Source organism: Megalopta genalis, chromosome 10 (genome assembly GCF_051020955.1).
Source record: "Megalopta genalis isolate 19385.01 chromosome 10, iyMegGena1_principal, whole genome shotgun sequence".
NCBI lineage: Eukaryota > Metazoa > Arthropoda > Insecta > Hymenoptera > Halictidae > Megalopta > Megalopta genalis.
This window is the reverse complement of record NC_135022.1, coordinates 17,989,993-18,011,339: the sequence shown is the minus strand read 5'-3', so window position 1 is coordinate 18,011,339 and position 21,347 is coordinate 17,989,993. Positions and strand designations below refer to the sequence as shown.

The window sequence follows — 21,347 nt, the reverse complement described above, 5'->3', positions numbered from 1 at the left end:
CAAAACAAAAAGAAAAAACATGAAAAAAAGAGTAGCTACGCGATGTACGTGCGTCACTAAAGTTTGATCGCGATACAAGATCTGAACAGCGCGATCGCGCTGCTTGGGACTCAAACGATTAATAATTACAGGAAACGCAGAATGAATCAGAACTGAAATACTTATCGCTCTGTGTCTCCGGAAACGAACTAATCTCTCGTCTTAAACGACATTAAAACACCGGGTGATGAAAATCATTCTTGTGCCTTAACCCTTCCGTGTAAAACCAGGTATCCATTTCTACATTTCCTTCAATAATTTATAACGTCACTGACAAAATATTGCGATACCGTTCTTCGTACAATTTCTTACGACGCGATCAACGTTCCGTGGAAAGAATTTATATAAAATACTTTAAACAATTAAGCCTCAAATTTACGTTTAAACGTTGTAGTTTCAAATCACTTTTCGCCAAAATCTTTTACAAGAATAAGCTGCAAAAAATTATCGCTGCATACAGTAAGTATTAGGTCTACCGGAAAGTTCTGTACGTTTGAGAAATGAAAGGAAATAATAGATTTTTCATAAATTTAGCAATATTTATTGTACAATATAGTTTCCGTCGTTACTTATGACCTCTTGCCAGCGTGATGGCAATTCGTGAGCAACATTTTTCAAAAATATATGTCTCAAATGAATATGTGCATATCTATTGAAATTTGCAATGACATTATCAGACAGAACTTTCCGGTAGACCTAATAATTTCTCCCTAATTCGCGTTCAGATTGCGCACAAAAATGGACAATTTGGGAGGAGGAGATACGATTATTCGTGCCTTTCGTCTCGCTTTTACAGTTGTGCCTCGTATATCGGAATAAAACGCTTGGAGTAGCCGTTTGTCCAACAACATTCAACATTTTGATTTGCTACTCAAAGATTAAGTTGTAATGAAACAGCATTTTCTCGTTACCAGAGCCGCGGTCACAGTGCCCAAAACTCTTCTCTCTCTCTCTCTCGAGCAAATTACGTTAACATCGTGAGTGAAAAATTGATTAAAAAATGCTCCGCAGTCAATTATCGATCTCCAGAAGACTGTCGCAGGGAGAAGCTGGGGAAAGGAGATTAAAAGGGGGAACGAGATTACCGGGCGGTAAGGGAGCCGCTTTCGCGAACCGATACGGCAACGATGATAGTTAGGGCGGTTGAAAATTTTGCAGAAACGCTTCTATCCGCCGGTGGTGGCCGGGATCTCCGAGGCCAGCGTCGCACAAAGGCGAGGCGAGTTCTACTTGGTTTGTTCGGGGGGGCCGGAGCGGTGCTTACTACCACCGTGCTCGGCGGTCCACGGTTCTTCGACGTTGTTGATCCTCATTGTCGTGTAGGGCACGATCAATTGAAAGCGCTCGCAGCGGTGAATGTCCACCGATATCAAGTTTCCGGTTAAATGTCGTTCAGGTTGTGCCGGTGCAGCTTGAAAGAGCTCCCCCGTCCCATTGAAACCAGATCATGTACGCTCGTATAGTTGCATTCGACGTCGATCCTACGCGACAAATTAACAATCTAGAATGGCCGACGGCAAAAAAATCTCGCGTCGCGACGTCGTCCCCCGTGGTCCTGATTCCCCCCCATAGCTCGCGCGAATCGAAGGAAATCGTGGAACCGCGTTCCTTTTTTTTTCGATCCCGATGCTTTCGAAACGACCGAGCGCCGATAGCCTCGGCGTTCAACAAACACGGATCGAATGATATTCCGCGCGGCTCTATTTAACAATGTTTTCCCGGTTTTTTCAGCTTTTTTTTCGACGGAACCCCCTCGGTAATTCGAAACCGGACGTATCTTTCAAGTGTCCTCGTGTTCGTCGAACGGCCGTCGAAAACGATTTGCCAGCGTTTCAATTAATGCGACGCACCGTTCCCAGCGATTCGTCCCGGCCAGGGTATAAATGAAAATATTTATGTGTGGGGACGGTGTTTTTGTACACCGTGAATGTCATTGGTATTTTTCGGCTTTGCGAAAACATTTCGTGCAAGGTAATAGAGTTTTCGCGGATTTTCTGAGATTCTCGGGTCGCTTTCATTTAACCATTCGAGGACGGATGTCGATTTATTGACGGCGTCATAATTCACTGATTTACGTAACAAACAATCCAGATATATTATATTCGTGTTTCAGTTGTTCATTCAGTTGAACAATCCCTGGGAAGTCTAAAATTTATCGTTGTAGCATATTGTACAATAATTATTTTTACTAACCATTATGAGCGATGGTATTTTCTTTTGTAAAATTCTTATTTTGTTAAAATATATTCTGTTACTTTATTTTTGTTCTAAAGCGTTTCTCCGTGTATAAATGAATAAATAAATAAATAAATAAATAAATAAATAATCTAGTTGTCTAGTTGTCCGAGGAAAATATTTCTGATACAAAGGGTCGAAAGAATTGTCCCCAAACTCTATCACAATTTTACGCGAAGACAAACGAAAGAGCAAACAATAAAACTCGAATGTGCTGCATGTGTTGTACGCGATATCAATGTTGTATCGATGCAGAAGGGTATCAAGGACATTCATGGTGCACTATTCTATATGCAAGGGAAAAGAACGGAAAAATCGAAGCGCAACTCCGAATAGCGGCGAGAAATCGATTCGAATCGAACGGGGCCCGAGGCCCGAAGCAGACCCGCCGGAATCCGTAGGCGGTGCGGTGGCGCGCAGACTCGAACAAAAACGAGGCCCCCATTCTTCGCATCCCCGTGGTCTGACTCGCATCAATCGGCATCGAACACGAGTAAAAAATTCCAGCACGCGAGCCCACCGCAGCTCGTCTTTTTCGCTTTGTTCCTCGCGGACGACTTTAACGAGACGAGCCACGAACGGGCACCGGCTACGTGTTTACAGGAACTTATTGCAATAAGAACGAACGACGCCGGGTACAGGCGTACTGTGATTCGATTGGTCAGAATTGAAGCCAATCCTAGTAGCGGAAAATTTCGAATGACTTCGTGTTTTTTATTTCTTACAGACGTGATAAATAGTGTACCAGAAAGTTATTTTTCAAACGGATCGGTCGACAGAACCCTTAACACGTTCCGTGCCGAGCTTTTTTTACTCGAATCTTCACACTTTGATATTTTACTAAAACTTGATGTATTACGTGCAATTATTAATTCTCGTACACATAACAACGTAACAAAAACTTATCAACGCCCATTCTTGCGGTGGAAATTGATTCTTCGGTTCTAAATTTCTTGTAAACAATTTGTTCAGTTCACTAAATAAACATGCAAGCGTGTACCATCGATGGTACACGTGGCACGGAACGTGTTAACGACGTACAAGTACATAGAGAATAATGAATGGACACTTGCGTCACGTCAGTTAATAAAGAACAGATTTCAAATTGATCCGTCAATCGAATAATTCGATTTAAGACAGAAATTAAGAAAACGAGATGCTTCGAACAACGCGGTCCAAACAGCCCGTAGCCTCCTTATGTTCACGTATCCGACAGCGAAATTTGACGAGCAAATTCTCTAAACATTCCTCTTTCGATTCCCGCGGAAAACAGTCGACATTTTAAACCTCTTACTCGAAACCGCCTCCTCAAGTTCCAACTTCTCCGGGCAGTAAAATTTTACGGATCGAACCTCAGCGAGGATCATAGTTTCCGAATAATTTCGCGATCGATCTGCGCAATCGGGGGCGTTCACGTTCTACGGTCAATCTTCCGGGGAAGAACAGCTTCTCGAGGAAAGTGGTTGTCTCATTTCCGATGGCGGACAGTTCGATCCTGCCTCGCGCTGCGTCGCCGAAAACGCCGCGTCGAAAACGCGGTTGTTGTTCGCCGTCGCACAATAGTACCTGCCTTTTCCCAGAAAGTTGGCCGCGATTTGTAACTTCTTATGATTTTAAAATTTTTTGATTTTTACAGAAATCGTCGCCCTTCTTTTTATCGCGGTTGAATATGTTATCGAAAATGCAAAATTCTGAATGGAAAATCAAACACTACTGACGTAAGAGATTGTTCTTAACTCATTTCTTGCGAATGTCAATAATTTTTCGTACATCTTTTTACTACCTGTCTCAAAAAAATTACGGCACTTTTACGATCTCAATTTCAACGCCTTTACCAGTGTACACAAAGGGCGCTGATTAGCGCTACTTGACACTTCAAACTCGAACATCGTACTTGACATCTCATTTTAAGTCCTGAATGATACGACAACGAGTTAGAACATAAGAGTTGTTGAAAGCAGTTGGAAGATGAATTTTAAGTTTTGTACGCTATTCTAGTGGATGATTTTTTTTATTCGTTCACTTCTACACGGAATAAAATGAAGGTTAAGCTTGCAATTATCCAGTTAGCTGTGGCGCCTCCATTTCAGAGCGCGCACCTATATGTGTCGCGAGAATCAAGCGATGACGAGTATACTCGTCGAACACAATGTAAGAGTCGCTGTTAAAATATTGGATCAAAAAGACGGTTTTATTTGATAAAATTAACAATTTTATTACTAATATTTACTTATTCACTTGACGTTAACATATACCATGTACATAATAAACGAAAAACCCAAGGATAATCGAATACTTATAAAAGTTAACAAATTCAAATTGTTGTTATAGAGAAAGTGGTATTTAGCAAAGCAAGGAACAATACATAATGGCACTTTGCACGTCGAACACCAATACCGTGATTCTTTTCTAATTTTATTTTTTATCAATGTAAACAACTTCGTGCAGGATTGGCCTCGAAATATTCTGAACATCTTGAAATTTGAGAATTTTCCTTAAAATTACAATTTAAATAGCCAATGGTCGCTACTTCTTACGCACGTCATGTCACGAAATATTGTCATTTCTCCGTGACGAGTATACTCGTCACAGCTAACTAGTTAGATCAACCCAGCGAAAAAGTGCCTTACGCCAGTTTTCCTTTAAACAGCTCCTATCGAGACGGGAATCACAAAACTTACTTCAAAAATATTTTATCGTCCTGTACAGCGAAATTGTACTGCGTCACCTCTTTAAAATTGCGGTAGGAGCGCGGCCGAGCTATGATACCCATTTATTTCAGTCCCTTGTGCAAACTCGAAAGAAAACGCGCGAGGGCGACCGAGGTTGTCCTGCCCCCGGAAATCGACTCGAGTCTAACGAAATTATATTTTGAAATTCAAGCGCCCGGAGGCAGGGCTGGAGAAAGGGGGGAGGGAACTCGTCGTCGAAGTCGCGATACGATTGTCCTTTAAATTCCGATACCCCGGCCTCCTAGCCGGAGGTTTTCAATTTTCTTTCCCCCGCGGAACCCTTTGGGCTTGACGTCTGCCAGCGTCTCGATCTTTCAATAAATTGTAAATACTGCCGAGTGTTCCAATATTGAAAGACAGTCGCGGACTGATTGGCAATTACTTTCAGACCAGCGATTCCCTGCCCCGTACCCTTCGCCCCCCCCCCCTCCCCTCCAGTCGTCGTCGTGCCTTTTATTTTTCCGCTATCCTGCTACGGAACACGTAAACGGCTTCAGCCGATGCTAAGTTAGAGATTTCTTCAGAATTTTTCCCTCTCTTAGGTGTTAATCCTTGGAAAGGTCGGCGAAGGTGGCGGCCATTTTATATTAAATTAGCCGCCAGAAACTTTGGATACAGCTGGAGGTACGTACTTCCTTAATTCGGGAATTTCGGTGCAGCTGGTATTTTATTCTTCGGTTCCGTTTTAATTTAGGAAAGACAGCGCTCTGTCTTCGATCTTTCGAGCTTGAGAACTTTCTCTTTGCAATATTAATAACCATTCCGCTTTTATCATAAAAGCTTTTCATCCTGACGTTCACAAAATAGTCTAGAAAATTTGAAAGCTGCGGATAGCTAATAAGTTGTACCATAATTCGGGTCACAAAGAATCAATCCGACGAACCCTTTCACAATCACACACACTTTCATTATTTACAATCATTAGAGACTTAGAAAATGCCGTAAGTAGCCTCCGTAAAGAAACTGAAGATCCAAACAGCGTTTCAATGTAATTAAATTTTACGAATTCCCAGAAATTATCCAATTATACAATGCATATCACGGGTCCGCGCGGACCCCACAACCGCAATGGTTCCAAACGAGGTCTATCGAATCAACGAAGTGTCATTCATGCATTTTCCACGGCGCAGGGGATTCTCTGGGAACAGGCGAGCCGAGTCGGCTTCGAAATGTTTTCCCAGGCGTCGAAAATGAAAGAATACGGACGCAGTATGGATCTGACCAGGTGTTCGCGGTGGTGACACGGTATTCGTTTTATACACTTTACTTTCGTGTCGCATCGACAATGACAGGCTTGTTTGACAAACACCGATGGGCCGTGCGTGGTGGTCGTCCATCGAAGCACGCGCGAACGCGCGGATTTTTTCGTTCCGACTGAAAACACTGCGAAAAATCCGATGTAAATCAAATCGCCGTAAAGCACGCTATTGTCTGACACATTATACCGCGCGATGTCCCGCGGCCAAAAATTTCTGGGCGTCATAGATCGACGCTGTTATACGACCCGTTAAAAGCGGTCCGAGAAGTGTCACCGAGGCTGACCGATCCGCAACTCTCTCTCTTCGTGGTTCATGCCGAATGCGTTGCCACGGACTTGGCAGTTCTCGCTCTCTTCTACTACCTCGCTCTCGCTCTTCTTTTTTTTAGTCGAAAACTACGAGAGAATCGATGTACCATGTACCCGCGCAGTTTTTCCCACGCATTCGTTATTTTGCCAAATGGGAACACGCAGCACTTTATACGCTCCGAGGGACGTCGAATAGATGATATTTCGAGAGGACACAGTCCTTGCGCGTGTATAACGACCACTCTATAAATTGGCTGTCGTATCGACTCTGTGTTCGTTACGGGGTCGCCGCCGCCAGATCGCTGTGATTACAGACGGTTGCGAATTTTCTAGGAACTCCGAACTAGCACTGTTGCATCTTCGTCTCTTACACCCTTCGCTGCATTTTATATTCACCGTTCTCTGCTACTAAGGGGCTCGCTAATATCGTCATCGTCGAGTATACTAACTTCTTGCGTGACGGACGCAAATAAAAGATAGATATCCCAATTTCTGTGTCCCCGAATTCAAAACGCATAGGAAAAGAAAAGCTTTATAATCTATACTTATATATACTTATATAATCTATATAAGATATATACTATATATCTATGTATATATATATCTATATAAGATATATATATATATATATATATATATATATATATATATATATATATATATATATATATACTATAATAATCTATATACTTATATAATCTATACTTATTAATCTATAATTTAATAATCTATAATTTGAAAGGTATTGCATTGTCTATCTGTTACGTAGTAAATATTTTTCGATCGATGCTACAGCAGTTCTGGCGAGCTTGAGTAGTATTATAAAGTAAGTATAAAGGCACAGAAATTGAGACATCCACGCTATTTCCAGTGGTCGACAGTTATCTAACTTTTACACGTCATTGGTGATCACTATCATTTTTTGGAAGCATATCAGGTTTTCCAATGTTTTGCTGTCAGATCTTCATCAGAGAATATCAATCAGGCACTGCATACCAATCCTCTGTTTCTGCGCAGACGTCCATAATCCGTTGTTCGACAATTCTTTGACTTCTACATTTCATTGGTGATAGCTATCATTTTTTGGAAGCACGTCAGATTGTCCAATATTTTGTTGACAGGTACAGCTTTGTCAGAAAACCGAATATAACTCATTTTCTGACCTTTACATCTCATTCGATGATCGCAATCATTTTAGGGAAACATATCAGATTTTCCAATATTTCGCTGACAGATTTTCATCGGGGACATGAATAACACTGAAGTATGTAACCCATTTCAATCTTCTACCTCTATGAAGAGATGCATGATCTGCTGATCGACAACGCTACGTTTGCCTAGCTTTCGAAATGTCCAACGAGTCGGTAAATATGCGAAACATCGAATTACCCAGTCAATAAAATCTGACCCTGAATTAGACATTTAACAGGCTGACTCGTTCCGTTGATAAGAGACCAAAAATCATTCCCCTTTGAATTCGAGTTCGAATCGATTAGAAGCCTGTTGGCTAGGTTCATTAGACGAATCGAAAGGTCTTGGTATGACGGTGAACCGGTGACTGATGCGTAACCGGTAGACGAGCCGGGTAGCTTTTAATAACATCGATTCCCATCGGGGCGAGTATCGATAGGCGGCGCGGTTTTGTTTGCCGAACGAAAAAGGGCTTTCAGAGAAGCATTCGACGCGAGTATTTACGGGGAGGGTGCCACTGGTCCGACTCGAGGCACTCGAGAACCCGCGGAATCATCGAGGAGTATCGCGGGAGGACGTGGTCTCTCTTTGACCCTCGGCGGTTGCGCCTCGGCAACTCGTTCCCCCCTGACCGCCTCGCCCCACGGGGCAATTAATCCCTTTTGCTCGATTAAACTCTTATCCTAGCTTTAATTAAAACTTCTTTTTCGCCGTGATTCTCGCCGGGCCGACGCCGAGGCTCCGCCGAGGCCACGAAGATCGCGCTGTCGCCGCGATACGCCTTCTTCTTACATGGAAACTGAATCTGCCCGCTAATTGATTTTCGAATCGGAGAGGAAACTTCCAAGTGGACGCGGCGGGACGGAGGGAGCGGGGGGTTCGGCTCTCAATTGGCCCGAGCAACGAAGGAGATCCGTTCGAAGGGAAGTTCGAAACGGCGAATGGTGAAACACAGTGTAAATAAGATAAACAACGGCCGAGGCGGGGGGGAAAACGAAAGTTATCTAGCGCGAACAAGTGTTCCGCGGGGCTCCCCACGCGCACACCGCCACCTGTCCGGAAGACGAGCGTGTACGTGCAGCTCGCTCACCAACAGCCTGGCCAGACCTATTTCTGGCTAACGTCGGAGTTTAGGGTGCCACGGTTGACTTTGGTCGGGCTATTTCTCGCCCCGGAAAAGGAAACTTTCTTCGATCCCATTCCCCGGCGACGCCGTCCGGGGGTTACAACGATCCTTGATCTTTTTCCTCTACCCTCTCCCCACCGGCGAACAGGTTTTAATTACGATCCGGTGCGGCGTGATCTTCCTTTCTCGCCGGCTAAGGAAGTATTAATTACATTTCGAGACAGTCCGGTGTCCCTGTTTTCCCCGATTTTTATCGGAGCACTTGCGTAATCCCGAGCCTCGTTAATTATCCTTCGATGGAGATGCTCACCGAGGATTAAATAACGTCCGCAAATAACGTTTTCCGCTGGCTGGATAACGACCGGATGAAGATTTTATGAAATAATCGAAGTTACGACATTTTCTAAACTAATCGTCTTTTTATTTATGATGAGATAAATCGACCGATGCGAAGAAAAATATGTGGTTATTAGACTGCGGGCGTTTCTGCAATGAATATAGGTTGTACTAATTGTAAGAGACAGGGTCAGATGCACATTCGATTCTTTATTTCATTATATTTCTCATTGCTTCTCACAATGAGGAAAATTAGGGTTACGACACTATTACCCTTGACCGCCTCATATTCGAGTGATAAATTTTGCTAGACCGCCCTATATTTATGACAAAAATGAGTGGATGAAATTGTAGACAATATCAAAATTAGAAGGTTATTGAAACAATGAACCCTTTGAGGTCGTATTTGTATGCATTGGCGGCATTGCAACTGTACATTCTATGCCACAAATTCAAACGAAATAATTTGATCATGAGCAAAATTTAATGTTCATTATCTCGTTACACATTTAATCATTGCTTTGCTGATTTACATGATATTCATGAATAATGCTACATACGCGAATATTTCATTTCACTTCATTCATTCATTTATTCACGGAAGAAACTCTTTAATACAAAAAAAGATATGATACGAAGAAAATATTACCGCTTATAAAGATTAGTAAATTCATTATTGTACAATATATATGCTGGAACAATAACTTCAGACTTTCCAAGGATTTTTCAATTATTTCTCTTTGTACGGAATTAACTTGATTAATCGTTCAATTAATACAATTTTCAGGTCCGTATGTTATGCAAACTACATCGTTATAATATCAACATAACAAACACAATCCTCTCTGAGTAAGATGTTCCTAGCACGTCAAAAAAATCCTGTAACCATTGAAGAAAGAAAGGAATGCCCAGTGATAGTTCGAAGTCTGGACAACGATCGGACCCGATGAACCCGTAAGAGCGACGATCCTGTAACAGGTGATATGCGCGAAGATCACGGCTGTCGGGGCACGCGTCAATTAAGGCGGTGATCAATCTTGGGAGCAAGAAGCCCACGTAGAAATCTCGCGGCGCTGTGGCTCCGCGATGGAACGAACTCGTTGGATCAGAAGAGCGTGGGCGTCTCGCCATTCGGTATAGCTAATCGAGCGGCGCGTAATGCCGCCTAATCTTTGCCTCTTTCGAAGTGCCGGCTTATCGCGGCAACACGGTGCACCGGCCGCGGATTCCCCGAAATTCAATTCACCGCGGCCGGCTACACACAATACAAATCATCCTGGATCATCATCGATCAAGTCGCCGGTCCCCGGACGGCCGTACAAGAATGAATCAGCGGGGCTTATTCGGAGCGTATCGAGGACCACGATCCTGCGGAGTCAGTCGTCGCGTTACACACGAATCGAAGATCTCGATATACGGCCAGCGAGGAGGTGGCGAGGGGGCGAGGGGGCCTCGTCGACGTATAAATACGTGTCCGAAGGCTCCGTTGCCTCTTCTTTCTCCCGCTCGCTCCAGCGGCCCTAAAGAGAAATAGAAAACCGAACCGATCGGTCGGCCACTTAAAAATTGATCGAAACCTTTTTATGAGCAGTCCTCCGGCAGGGGTGGTGTGCTCCGAATATCGGCTGGATCGCGATAGAGGGACGAGCGGGGGGAAACTCGCCGAAAAAAGAAGGGAGAGACCGGTTCGCAGTGGTCCGTGTTCGCCAGTCGATTCGCGAACTCGGTACTCTTTTTTTGCTAGACATGTGGGATCTCGTATGAGATTCGTTTCGGCCGGGGATGCAAACGTTAACTTCGTTCCGCGCTCGCTACTCAAGTCACGGCTCGATTTCGGAGTTTAGCCGGCTCGATGAATCACGTTTTCGCGTCTGAACGTCTTACTATTAGATGTAGAATAATGCGAACGATCACTGATATCGCCGGAAAGATTGGACTGTGAATTTTTATGCGAGTAGGAGATCCAATCTTCGCGTTGTAATCATCGTGAAACGGTTTTCACTGCTCGACGCGTATCTCGGGACCTGCGAACAATGCGCCATGCGAGATTGGACGATGAAAAATTGTGCTTTAATCATTCACGAACAGCGTTTCGAAATGCTTCAACCAGGCGTGCAAGCATGTGCGAGAACTCGTGAGTTTAGGTATAGGCAAAATATAGGTTCAAACCAAAGTTCGGTTCGAAATGCACGCATAAATGGAAGAATTAACGACGCGTTTCTTGAAAATGCTAAACAGACAGCTTTGAAACAACGGTGTGCGAAGCGGTTCTCGATGGAACAGGACCGTTAGTGTTTGCTTTACAAAATTTGCAGTATCTTTCTAATGGACTCGGCCGAAAGCTTTTCGCACCTCGCGATGCAATCATTTCTTATCTTGAACGTCGCTGCTGCCTTTACTTGCGACGTCATAATAGCGAGTCGACGTCACGCAGAAATCCGCGTTTCTCACGAAAGCAGCGTTTTCGAGGGAATTTTACGAATATATTTTTGGCTCGTAGAATAATGGAAAACCGGTGGGAACGTTCGCAGACGAATTTTACGCGGGGATCGAAATTCGAACTCGATGTCGCAATCGACATGATCTCGCGACGGATGTGATGGTTCGCGGAAACCGGGATCGATACAGTTTTAAGAGATCGTTGCTCGTCTCTCGATGAAGATATATACGTCGTGATCGAGTTTATGCAAAGATCCCCGCGGAAGAAGGCGTAGCAGGATCGTGTCGATGTTATGAGGCAACTCTAATCCAGCATGATCGCTTTACGATGATTTAGCGATCGAGAGCCGTGCTCCGAAGTATTCGATGACGAAGCATTTTCTCGCCATTGTGCCGGGATTTATTGGACGACCGGTGCACGCCGTAATAGCGAGAATAACAATAAAAAATGATTGCGAGCACCAGATAGTCGTAACAAATCTGTCGGCGAAAAACAGTTTGCCCGTTGCGTTACCGTGTTCGATGGGATTTCCGGTTTTACTTTTTCATTTCTGGTTTCGAATTAGAAGTAACAGCTTTCGAGACTTTTCTGCCGTTACGGTAACAACCATTCCGCATTTTTCTCCGGGAACGCTGTTTTCAATAGCGCGCTTCGAATTTCCCTTCTTCGCGCAACTACGCGCTTTCCGGTACTGGAACGTAAGCTGATAGCTTCGAGCACAGACTCGGGAATCGCAGTAAAAGATTACGATTATTAACATAAACGGATTTTATGCATTTACGAGGAAAATGAGTCGATGTAGCTTTAAGGAGAATGAATAAACGAGTAGAAGAAAAGCGTTACTCTCGAACTGTTCTACATACAATGATTAGACCGCGAATGTTTATGCACGATAAATATGCAAAATTCGTATGACATTTATACCCGAAAAATATGCAAAATATGAAAAATATGCACGAAAATTTGTAAATATACACGATATTAAGTACATGCAATATTAAATGTTAAGTTTAATATTAACAAGTATCGAGACACGTTTTACAGTTATTCTGTTGTATTACACTTCGAATTACAATATGTTACAAGCATTCATTCTAAATTTGATGGCATCAATTGGTGGCGTTTGCGAATCCGAAGATTTATGCTTATAATTTTATGGTCGCACAAAAGTTTACGATTAACTACGAACTTTATCTAGATCGCGAGATACAAGATACAAAATTGGCGAACGATAAATCGTTTTATCGCCTCTAGAGTGGGTCAACCGTTTTTGCGATTGGACCACGATTATGATCCATCGATGTTGACAATGGATATACGTTCTTTCTGAATGCAAGAAGAATCATCGCGGATCTTATGTTCCCTGTATAAACTTGCGCATGGTATGACCAACAATCATAGCGTTTCTTCTCTTGCGAATTTTAATACTAGTGTTAAGACGGAGACATTTGCATCCGACGTTACTACATTTAATCCAAAACATTATAAGCTGTCTACTTGATTCACTGATTCCCCGCCATTCGTCATAAATTACGCTTTTGTATTTCTGTAAAAATTGGTATTTACCCGTGTATACGAATGAATACATACATAAAAAGAAAGTATCGCTTCTACACATTTCCAAGCAACGCACAGTAGAATAAAACTGGGTTAATTGGAAACAATCTAAAGTAGAACCAACACGCGAGGCTTTCCGTTGAACCGAGTGTAGCGCGACTGTATCCGAGCCAAATTCAAAATGCAGAAGAAAAATTGGAAATGTAAAGCTGGAATGCAGTTCGCGGAGGAGGGGCGGGGGGGATGAAATGTATCGCGAGCGAAGTGGCGCGAGCACGCTTTCATTTCCGTCCGATCCAAATGCGTCCGACGTTAGCCGGCGAAACAAAGGAGGCGATGCAGCGGTGTTGCGCGAGAATGCAGCGCGAAATAAAGGGAACGATCTGTCCGCGGGATCAGAAATAGAGTTTCGCGGTGGCCGGGAGCCGGTCGAAGGACAGGGTCGCTCATAAGAGGGCCCAGGGAAGACAGAGGAACGCGCGGCAATCGGGAATCGCGACGGCGATACGATCTTCTGGTTCCCCGGGCGGATCGGGGTGGTCGTGGCCGAGCCAGGAGAATAAGATTTCATCGTGTAGGACGAGGGTGGCCATCTACGTCGAGGTGTAAGGTGTCCCGACGATCTCTCGGCTCACGCAACATCAGTCGGCCGCGCAGCTCTTTCGACCGCACGGAAGATGGAAACCGGCTACGTGCGCACCTTTTCCGTGGTGTTTTAGACTTTTTAAACTGACAGGTGTCTGCTCGCCATGTGAAATAGGTAACGAACACCTCCGGGGTCTTCGGCCTCTCCGGAGATCAGCCTGCGGTCTTTAGCCTCTCTATTTCTTGGAAAGATGAGACTGTGATATGTCGATTGAGGTGGATGTTTGAATCAGGAGTGCCCGGTCGGGATTCAGAAGCGTTCCAGACCGTGAATTTTATGCACTCGTGACCGCAGAGTGGATTTTCAGGGTGGATTTGACCCGATCGTTTGACAACTTGCTAATATACCTTGAAGATTTATGTACTTAACTCTTTATACAATGATTTCTTGCATAAATGCGTTTATTAGTTGCATTTCGTTCTTAATGCTAGATTTACGGAGCACTAAAAGCAGCTGTTTTGTATTACTTTATAAAAGTAGCAAAAATTTATTTCGATTTTTAACGAGCGTTATTGTAATATTTGCCGCAAGAGTAACACATATATTGAATAAATAACTCATAAATGTATGTTTGCAATCTGAATGATCCAGATTATAAAATTAGCGACCTGTCATTTTTTTCGAGTTCCGTAAATCTAGCTTTAACTATTTTTCCACGTGATTATGTATCGAACACGTTCACACGGCTCCCTATGATTTTCACGAATGATAGGAATAATAATTGGAATGAGCGATACTATTGCACTTAATAATTTTAAAACTTTAACTTAACGAAGCAGATAAAAATGAATAAAACTGCGTGTAACTGAGGGTTCTGCGTGTAAAGGCGAAGTGGAGATGGTGAGTCGTGTATTTTTCGACTGGAGTAAGAGAAACGATCGTCGTGATTGATTGATTTAAAAATTGTACGGAAAGGAAAAATGACCATGCAAACTAACGGTCACCCGCAGGTACGTCACGCACCCTCGAGTGACACACGCGGAGAATTCGCTTGTCTCAAGGATTGACTGTAGCAGGCAATAAACCCGGCAAAACGAACCGCCTCGACTTGACGAGGCATGCGAAAGAAAGGAAGGAAGGTTTCGTGACCAGCTGTGGATCATAATGAAATAAAATATAATATTCAATTTTAAAGAAAGTGCAGACTTTTCGAAAAAAACTGTATGCTACGGATGGTTGGTATTTTTCGAAGAACAGATGGGTTCATAAGGTAATTCAACTGTTTAATGTTTTTACGGATGTACAATTGTAGTTGGGAGTTTCCTGACTTGTTTCGGTTTCGAATATGGAACATCAACCCTTTGCCATGCCTTGACGTGTCTGACACGTGATGGAGATTTCTAGTAATAACCTGTTAAATATGAATGCTATGCCGTTCTCTTTAGTCTGAATAAAATTCTGATTTCTTCTCAACAGTGTTTAAACATTTAAGTAAATATAGACACACAATAAATATAAATTATCTTTCTTCTTCTTAGAAATTATTACAATCGAAAAACTTCTAATCATAGTAACTATGAAGAAAATGGTACGGCAAGGGGTTAATAATCTGCCTGATGAAACGAGACTTTGATGACAGATGAAACATATTTATTTTCGATTTAGATATTTAGTAGATCATACATAAGAAATCTTCATCACGAGTATGACTCGTTGTATAGTACAAGAGGTTAACTTAGGGTGGTTTATCCACTTTCAAGCAGATAAACAGTCGTGTATTAAATAAAACAATGAAGTAATACCTGACTGTATCAGCCACTTTGCTTCCTGCCGACAAAATCTCTAGATCAAGAAGAACATACCTGAGTCAGTACGATTCACAACTTGCTCGAAGAACATTCTTGAGTCAGTACGAATTCACAACATGCTCGAATCACAATGGAACGTTCAAAACGGTTGTAAAAGAAAAGACGTCCTCATCTTCGAAAATGAACGATAACACAAAGAACTACACTTTCGATGCCGTTCCCCTGCAACGGATAAGCACCTGCGGACGATGCGAAGCAATAAAGCAAACGTCCCGGCTTCCTGACGAGATAGACCCTCGATTACAAAGAGTAAGCTTAACTCCGCGTTCAAGCAAGATAAAAGATTCAAGAAAACCGGAAGGAAATCCCCGGATGTCGTGGGATTCGAAAACAAGGGAGAGGACGCACCGATAAAAGGCGAAGAAGATGGCAAAGATAGCAGAAGCGTCCGTTTTCCGCGGGCATCGTGTAAGCATATACGTCGTTCGCGTGCAGAGAAACGCGGCGTGTCCGTGGACGATGCTCTGGGAGAGCGCGCGATTTCCCAGTCGGCGGGAGAAGGACAAGTAAAGGGTTCCGAGGGACCGTATGCCGTCTTCCTTCCACCATGGAGGGCCACGGCGATGGGCGCGTGCTCGACGTAGTAGGATGCCGGTCCTTCCTGCGTTGGCGCGCGCGCGCGCGCGTGTGTGCGTGTGTCCCTTTCCCGTCTGTGTCGGTGTCTCTGTGTCGGTGCTGCCGCCGCTGGTGGGGGAAGGAACGATTGGTGGACGCAGCGTCGAGTTAGATGCTGAGGAGATCCGAAGCGTCAGTTGCGCGGTGGCCGCCGTACCGAGTGCTACGGTGTTCTCGGTGTCGTACCCTGCCGGTCGGTGCCATACGGTTCAGTCTCCTCTCTCTTGCACCCAGCGAGCTGTGTCGAGCATTTTCTTCGGGTACCGAGTTCTCTTCCCCGACCGATGGGATTTCGGTGAACGGACACGGCGACCTTCGGGACAGTGTCCATCCAGCCCGCGGATAGGGAACTGTGCGTTAGACACTTCGTGGAGAATTAAACCCAGTCGGAGAACGCTATCGCGATAGCAGGAGCGCTTTCGTAGCAGCTCTTGCGGATTACTCGGATCAATTCGGAGGAGCTTAGAGAACAAGGGACGAAGCCTGGCCTTTCCCGAAACTCGAATTCGTTTGGTACAAGCTCTGAATAGTCGGTCCCGTGGCCGGGCGCTCCGGAGCCGGGCCGAAACGGAGTCGTGTGAAGTGTGAACCTCGGAGTGTGAGTTGCCGGTAAGAGCAAGAGGAGTCGGGGCTCCTTAACCCCCCCGAGTTGTCGGAAGCCGGGATTCCAGCATATGATTGGATCTTAGCGGAGACAGGTGCCGCGGGAAGTTTCGCGTATCGATTGTACCGGTGCCACACATGACAGTCGGTCGGAGTAAATATTGGAGGGCGTATACGTGCGACCACAGCGTGCGTTAGTGAGTCACCGGCGGTGGTGGTTTCCGTGTGATGGTCAGGAGGTGGGTGGCCCAGGGAAGAAGAAGGCACCACCGAGTACGCTAAAGATGCGTGGCCTGGTCGGCCCCCCCGCCCTGGCGGGCCGGCACCGTGGCCCGGCGTCGACGCTGACGTTGGCCTGCTACTACTGTCTCCTGATCCCGGTGTGCCACGTGCTCGCGGTGACCAGCGAGCTGCCGCCCAGGCTCGACCTGCCGGAGCACTGCTCGTGGGAGTCGCGGCAGGACGGCGCGGTCACCTGCGTGCACCAGACCGTGGGTGGCGAGAGCTTGAAGACCAACTTCTCCCAGGCGACCAGCGAGTACGTGACCTCGGTGAACGTCGTCTGCGAGAACACCGACGCCCTGGACGCGGGCGCGCTGAACGTCGACGGATTCGTGCAGCTCTGGCGGCTGAGATCGCTGAGGCTGACGGGGTGCAAGCTGGTCCACTGGCCGGCGAAAGTGCTCAGCGGGCTGCGGGACCTCCGGAATCTGACGGTGCGCAGCCTGAACGGCCGGAAGGGCAAGTACAGCCTGGAATTGGAGAGCGGCGCGTTCGACGCGGTCCCGCAGATCGAGAAGATCGATCTCTCGTGGAACAACATCTGGCAGATCCCGGAGCACTTGTTCTGTCCGCTGTCGAACCTGCTCACGCTGAACGTCTCCTGGAACATGCTGAACGACATCTCCGAGCTAGGGTTCAGAGACATGGCCGAGAAACATCCACGGCGACCAACGGACTCGACCGCGTCGCCGTACCCGTGCTCGTTGGACGTGCAATCGCTGGACGTGTCCAATAATCAAATCTCCGTGCTGCCCGCGTACGGGTTCTCGTCGCTGAAACGGCTGAAGGTGCTGAACATGTCGAACAACGCGATCGCGATGGTGGCGGACAAGGCTCTTCAAGGGCTCCGCTCCCTGGAGACGTTCGATCTGTCCGGGAACCGTATCGTCGCGCTGCCGATGGAAATGTTCCGGGAAGCGGCGAAATCGTTGAAGGAGCTACGGCTGCAGAACAATTCGATCAGCGCCCTGTCGCCCGGGCTGGTGGCGGACATGAACCAGCTGGTGGCGCTGGACCTGTCCAGGAACGCGTTGACCAGCTCCTGGCTGAACTCCGCGACGTTCTCCGGGCTTATTCGTTTGGTCCTTTTGAACCTGTCCCATAATCGGATCAGCAAGCTGGACCCGGCGCTGTTCAAAGACCTGTTCACCCTTCAGATACTGAACCTCCAGTACAACGAGATCGAGACGATACCGGCGGACACGTTCGCGCCGATGAATAATCTGCACACGCTAGATTTAGCGTACAATCGATTATCTTATCTGGACGCGTACTCCCTGAACGGCTTGTTCGCGCTCTCCCTTCTCTCGCTGGACTCTAATCAGCTCGAAGGAATCCATCCGGATGCCTTTCGGAATTGTTCCAGTATGCAGGACCTGAATCTGTCCGGGAACAATCTGGACAGCATACCGGTCGCCCTCAAAGACATGACGTTGCTGCGGACGCTGGACCTCGGCGAGAATCAGATCAGGAGCCTGAACCGGCCGGGTTTCCGCGGTATGTCGAGCCTCTATGGATTAAGGATGATCGGGAACGAGATCGCGAACGTGACCGCCGAGGATTTCGCGGAGTTGCCCGCGTTGCAGATCTTGAATTTGGCACGGAACAAGATCGACACGGTCGAGGACGGTACGTTCGCGGCGAATCGGGCCTTGCAGGCGATCCGGCTCGACTCGAATCTGTTGGAGGACGTGTCCGGCGTGTTCACAGGCTCGCCCGGCCTGCTCTGGCTGAACATGTCCGACAACCTGATCGTGCACTTCGATTACGGTTTCCTGCCGGAGAAATTGCAGTGGATGGATCTCCATAAAAATCTGATTATGGATCTCGGCGTCGCGCCACAGGGGATGAGATTGCAGACGCTCGACGTGTCGTTCAACCGGCTAACGAGGATCCACTCGCGGTCGATACCGGACTCGATCGAGCTTCTGTTCGTCAACGACAATCTGATACAGACCGTCGAGCCGCAGACCTTTTTCGACAAGAAGAACCTGACCAGGGTGGACCTATACGCGAACCAGATCGTCAAGATGAACCTGTCGGCGTTCCAGCTGACCCAGGTGCCGGCCCACAGGCAACTGCCGGAGTTTTACATCGGCGGGAACCCGTTCATCTGCGACTGCACCACCGAATGGCTGCAGAGGATCAACTCGTTGCCGTTGAGACAGCACCCGAGGGTGATGGACCTGGAGTCGGTCTACTGCCGGCTACCATACGACCGGCACAAATCGTTCATACCGTTGCTCGAGGCGAAACCGTCCCAGTTCCTCTGCACGTACAAGGCGCACTGCTTCGCGCTCTGTCATTGCTGCGACTTCGACGCCTGCGACTGCGAGATGACCTGCCCGACCAACTGTACTTGCTACCACGATCAATCCTGGTCGGCGAACGTGGTCGACTGCTCCAACTCCGGCTACAAGACTCTGCCGGGACGATTACCCATGGACGCGACCGAGGTCTACCTGGACGGCAACAACTTCGGCGAGTTGAACTCCCACTCGTTCATCGGCCGCAAGAACCTGCAGATCCTGTACGCGAACGACAGCAACATCATCGCGATTCGCAATCACACGTTCAGCGGCCTGAAGCGGCTGGTGGTGCTCCACCTGGAGAACAACAAGATCAGCGTGCTGAACGGCGTCGAGCTGATGCCGCTCGAGAACCTGAAGGAGCTCTACTTGCAGAACAATCTGCTGGCGTACATCGACAACGGCACGTTCGTCCCGCTGCGGCAGCTGGAGGTGCTGCGGTTGGAGAACAACCGGCTTGGCACTTTCGCCGTGTGGCAGCTCGGCCAGAACCCGTACCTGGTGGACATCGGGCTGTCCAGCAACCCCTGGGGCTGCGAGTGCTCGTATCTGGACCGGGTGCGCGAGTGGATGTCCCGTAACCGGGCGAAGATCAGCGACTGGAGGAGCGTCACCTGTTCCCTCGGCATGCCTATCACCCTGCCGGCGAACGGCTCGGCCATAAATTGCGCGGCGTTGACCGGCACGACCTCGGTGATCGAGACGCGGCCGCTCGAGACTTATCTGCCGCTACTGCTGGCTACCGCGGTGCTGATATTCGCGATGGTGGCGCTGGTCTGCGGCGCCTTCAAGCATCGCCGGGCCCTGAGGACATGGGCGGCGAGCAGATGCGGCCTGAGGGCCTGCTACAAGACGGCTGCGTTCGAGGACCAGGAGAAACCTTTCGACGCCTACATTTCCTACTCGGCGGTGGACGAAGCGTTCGTCTCGACGATCCTCGTGCCGAACCTCGAGACATCGTACCGGCTGTGCCTGCACTATCGGGACCTAGGAGCCGGCAGCAACGTCGCGGACGCGGTCACCGAGGCCGCGGACTCCTCCAGGCGCACCATCCTCGTGCTGTCCAAGAACTTTCTGCACGGCGAGTGGGCCAGGTTCGAGTTTAAAGCAGCGCTCAGGGACGCTCTGAAAGGGAAGGGACGCTCGGTGATCCTGCTCCTGGTGGGCGGTGTGTGCCCTCGGGATCTCGACGCCGATCTCAACAAGAGGATCTCCTCGCACACCGTGCTGGTGTGGGGGGACAAGTTGTTTTGGCAGAAGTTAAGGTTCGCCATGCCGGACGTGTCCCCCATACCCGTTCTCGAGAGACCGCTGCCGTTGCCGCCGCCGCCGCCGCCCCCGGCGCAGCATCAATGGACGTAGAACAGCCATTATTTAGGTAAGAGCCATTATTCGATCTTCCTACGCTTCTGTCCCTCTATCGGCGGACGACCCTGCGTCTGCACCCCAAAACGTCTTTCCCTGTTCAGGGGAACGCTGGACAGCCGAGAAACCTGCGTGTACGCTTCAGAGTTTACTCCGATACTTCAAAAGACTCTCGCGTCACCTATCCAGTCGAAAACAGACACGACAAATTTCACTCTTGAATAGCATCGCGGTACACTCTCCCAATAGTTTGCTTCTCGATGGCATTCGAACGGCTTCCACGCAATTATGCAAGCATGCTCGCGTTCGTATGAATTTTAAGCCTTTGCTCTACGATTTCTTTCACAGCTACGGTAATTGTTTGTCGCTAAGAAATTCCTAGGCGAGACAGCTAATTCGTATTTATTGGATGCCAATCTTCGCTTCAATGCTGAAATATTAATAAATGTATAATTAGCAGATCATGTTCCAAATCTTCGCAACCGACCCGACACGA

General features: G+C 47.1%; 1 protein-coding gene and 1 long non-coding RNA gene across 3 annotated transcripts in view; one reads left to right on the top strand and one right to left on the bottom strand.

The window, feature by feature from the left end:
* The window catches only part of LOC117220093 (uncharacterized), a 175,128-nt gene that overhangs the window by 20,051 nt on the left and 133,730 nt on the right, over positions 1-21,347 (bottom strand). The gene's annotated exons all lie outside the window — the stretch shown is intronic.
* The window catches only part of Toll-6 (Toll-like receptor 6), an 83,002-nt gene continuing 78,062 nt past the window's right edge, over positions 16,408-21,347 (top strand). For both annotated transcript variants that reach the window (XR_004490164.2, XM_033469669.2), the window contains exon 1: positions 16,408-20,864. Coding sequence is in view for 1 of the 2 variants with exons in the window: in XM_033469669.2 (XP_033325560.2) it covers positions 17,180-20,848 (3,669 nt within the window). In the remaining variant the exon portion in view is untranslated. The remainder of the gene's footprint in view (positions 20,865-21,347) is intronic.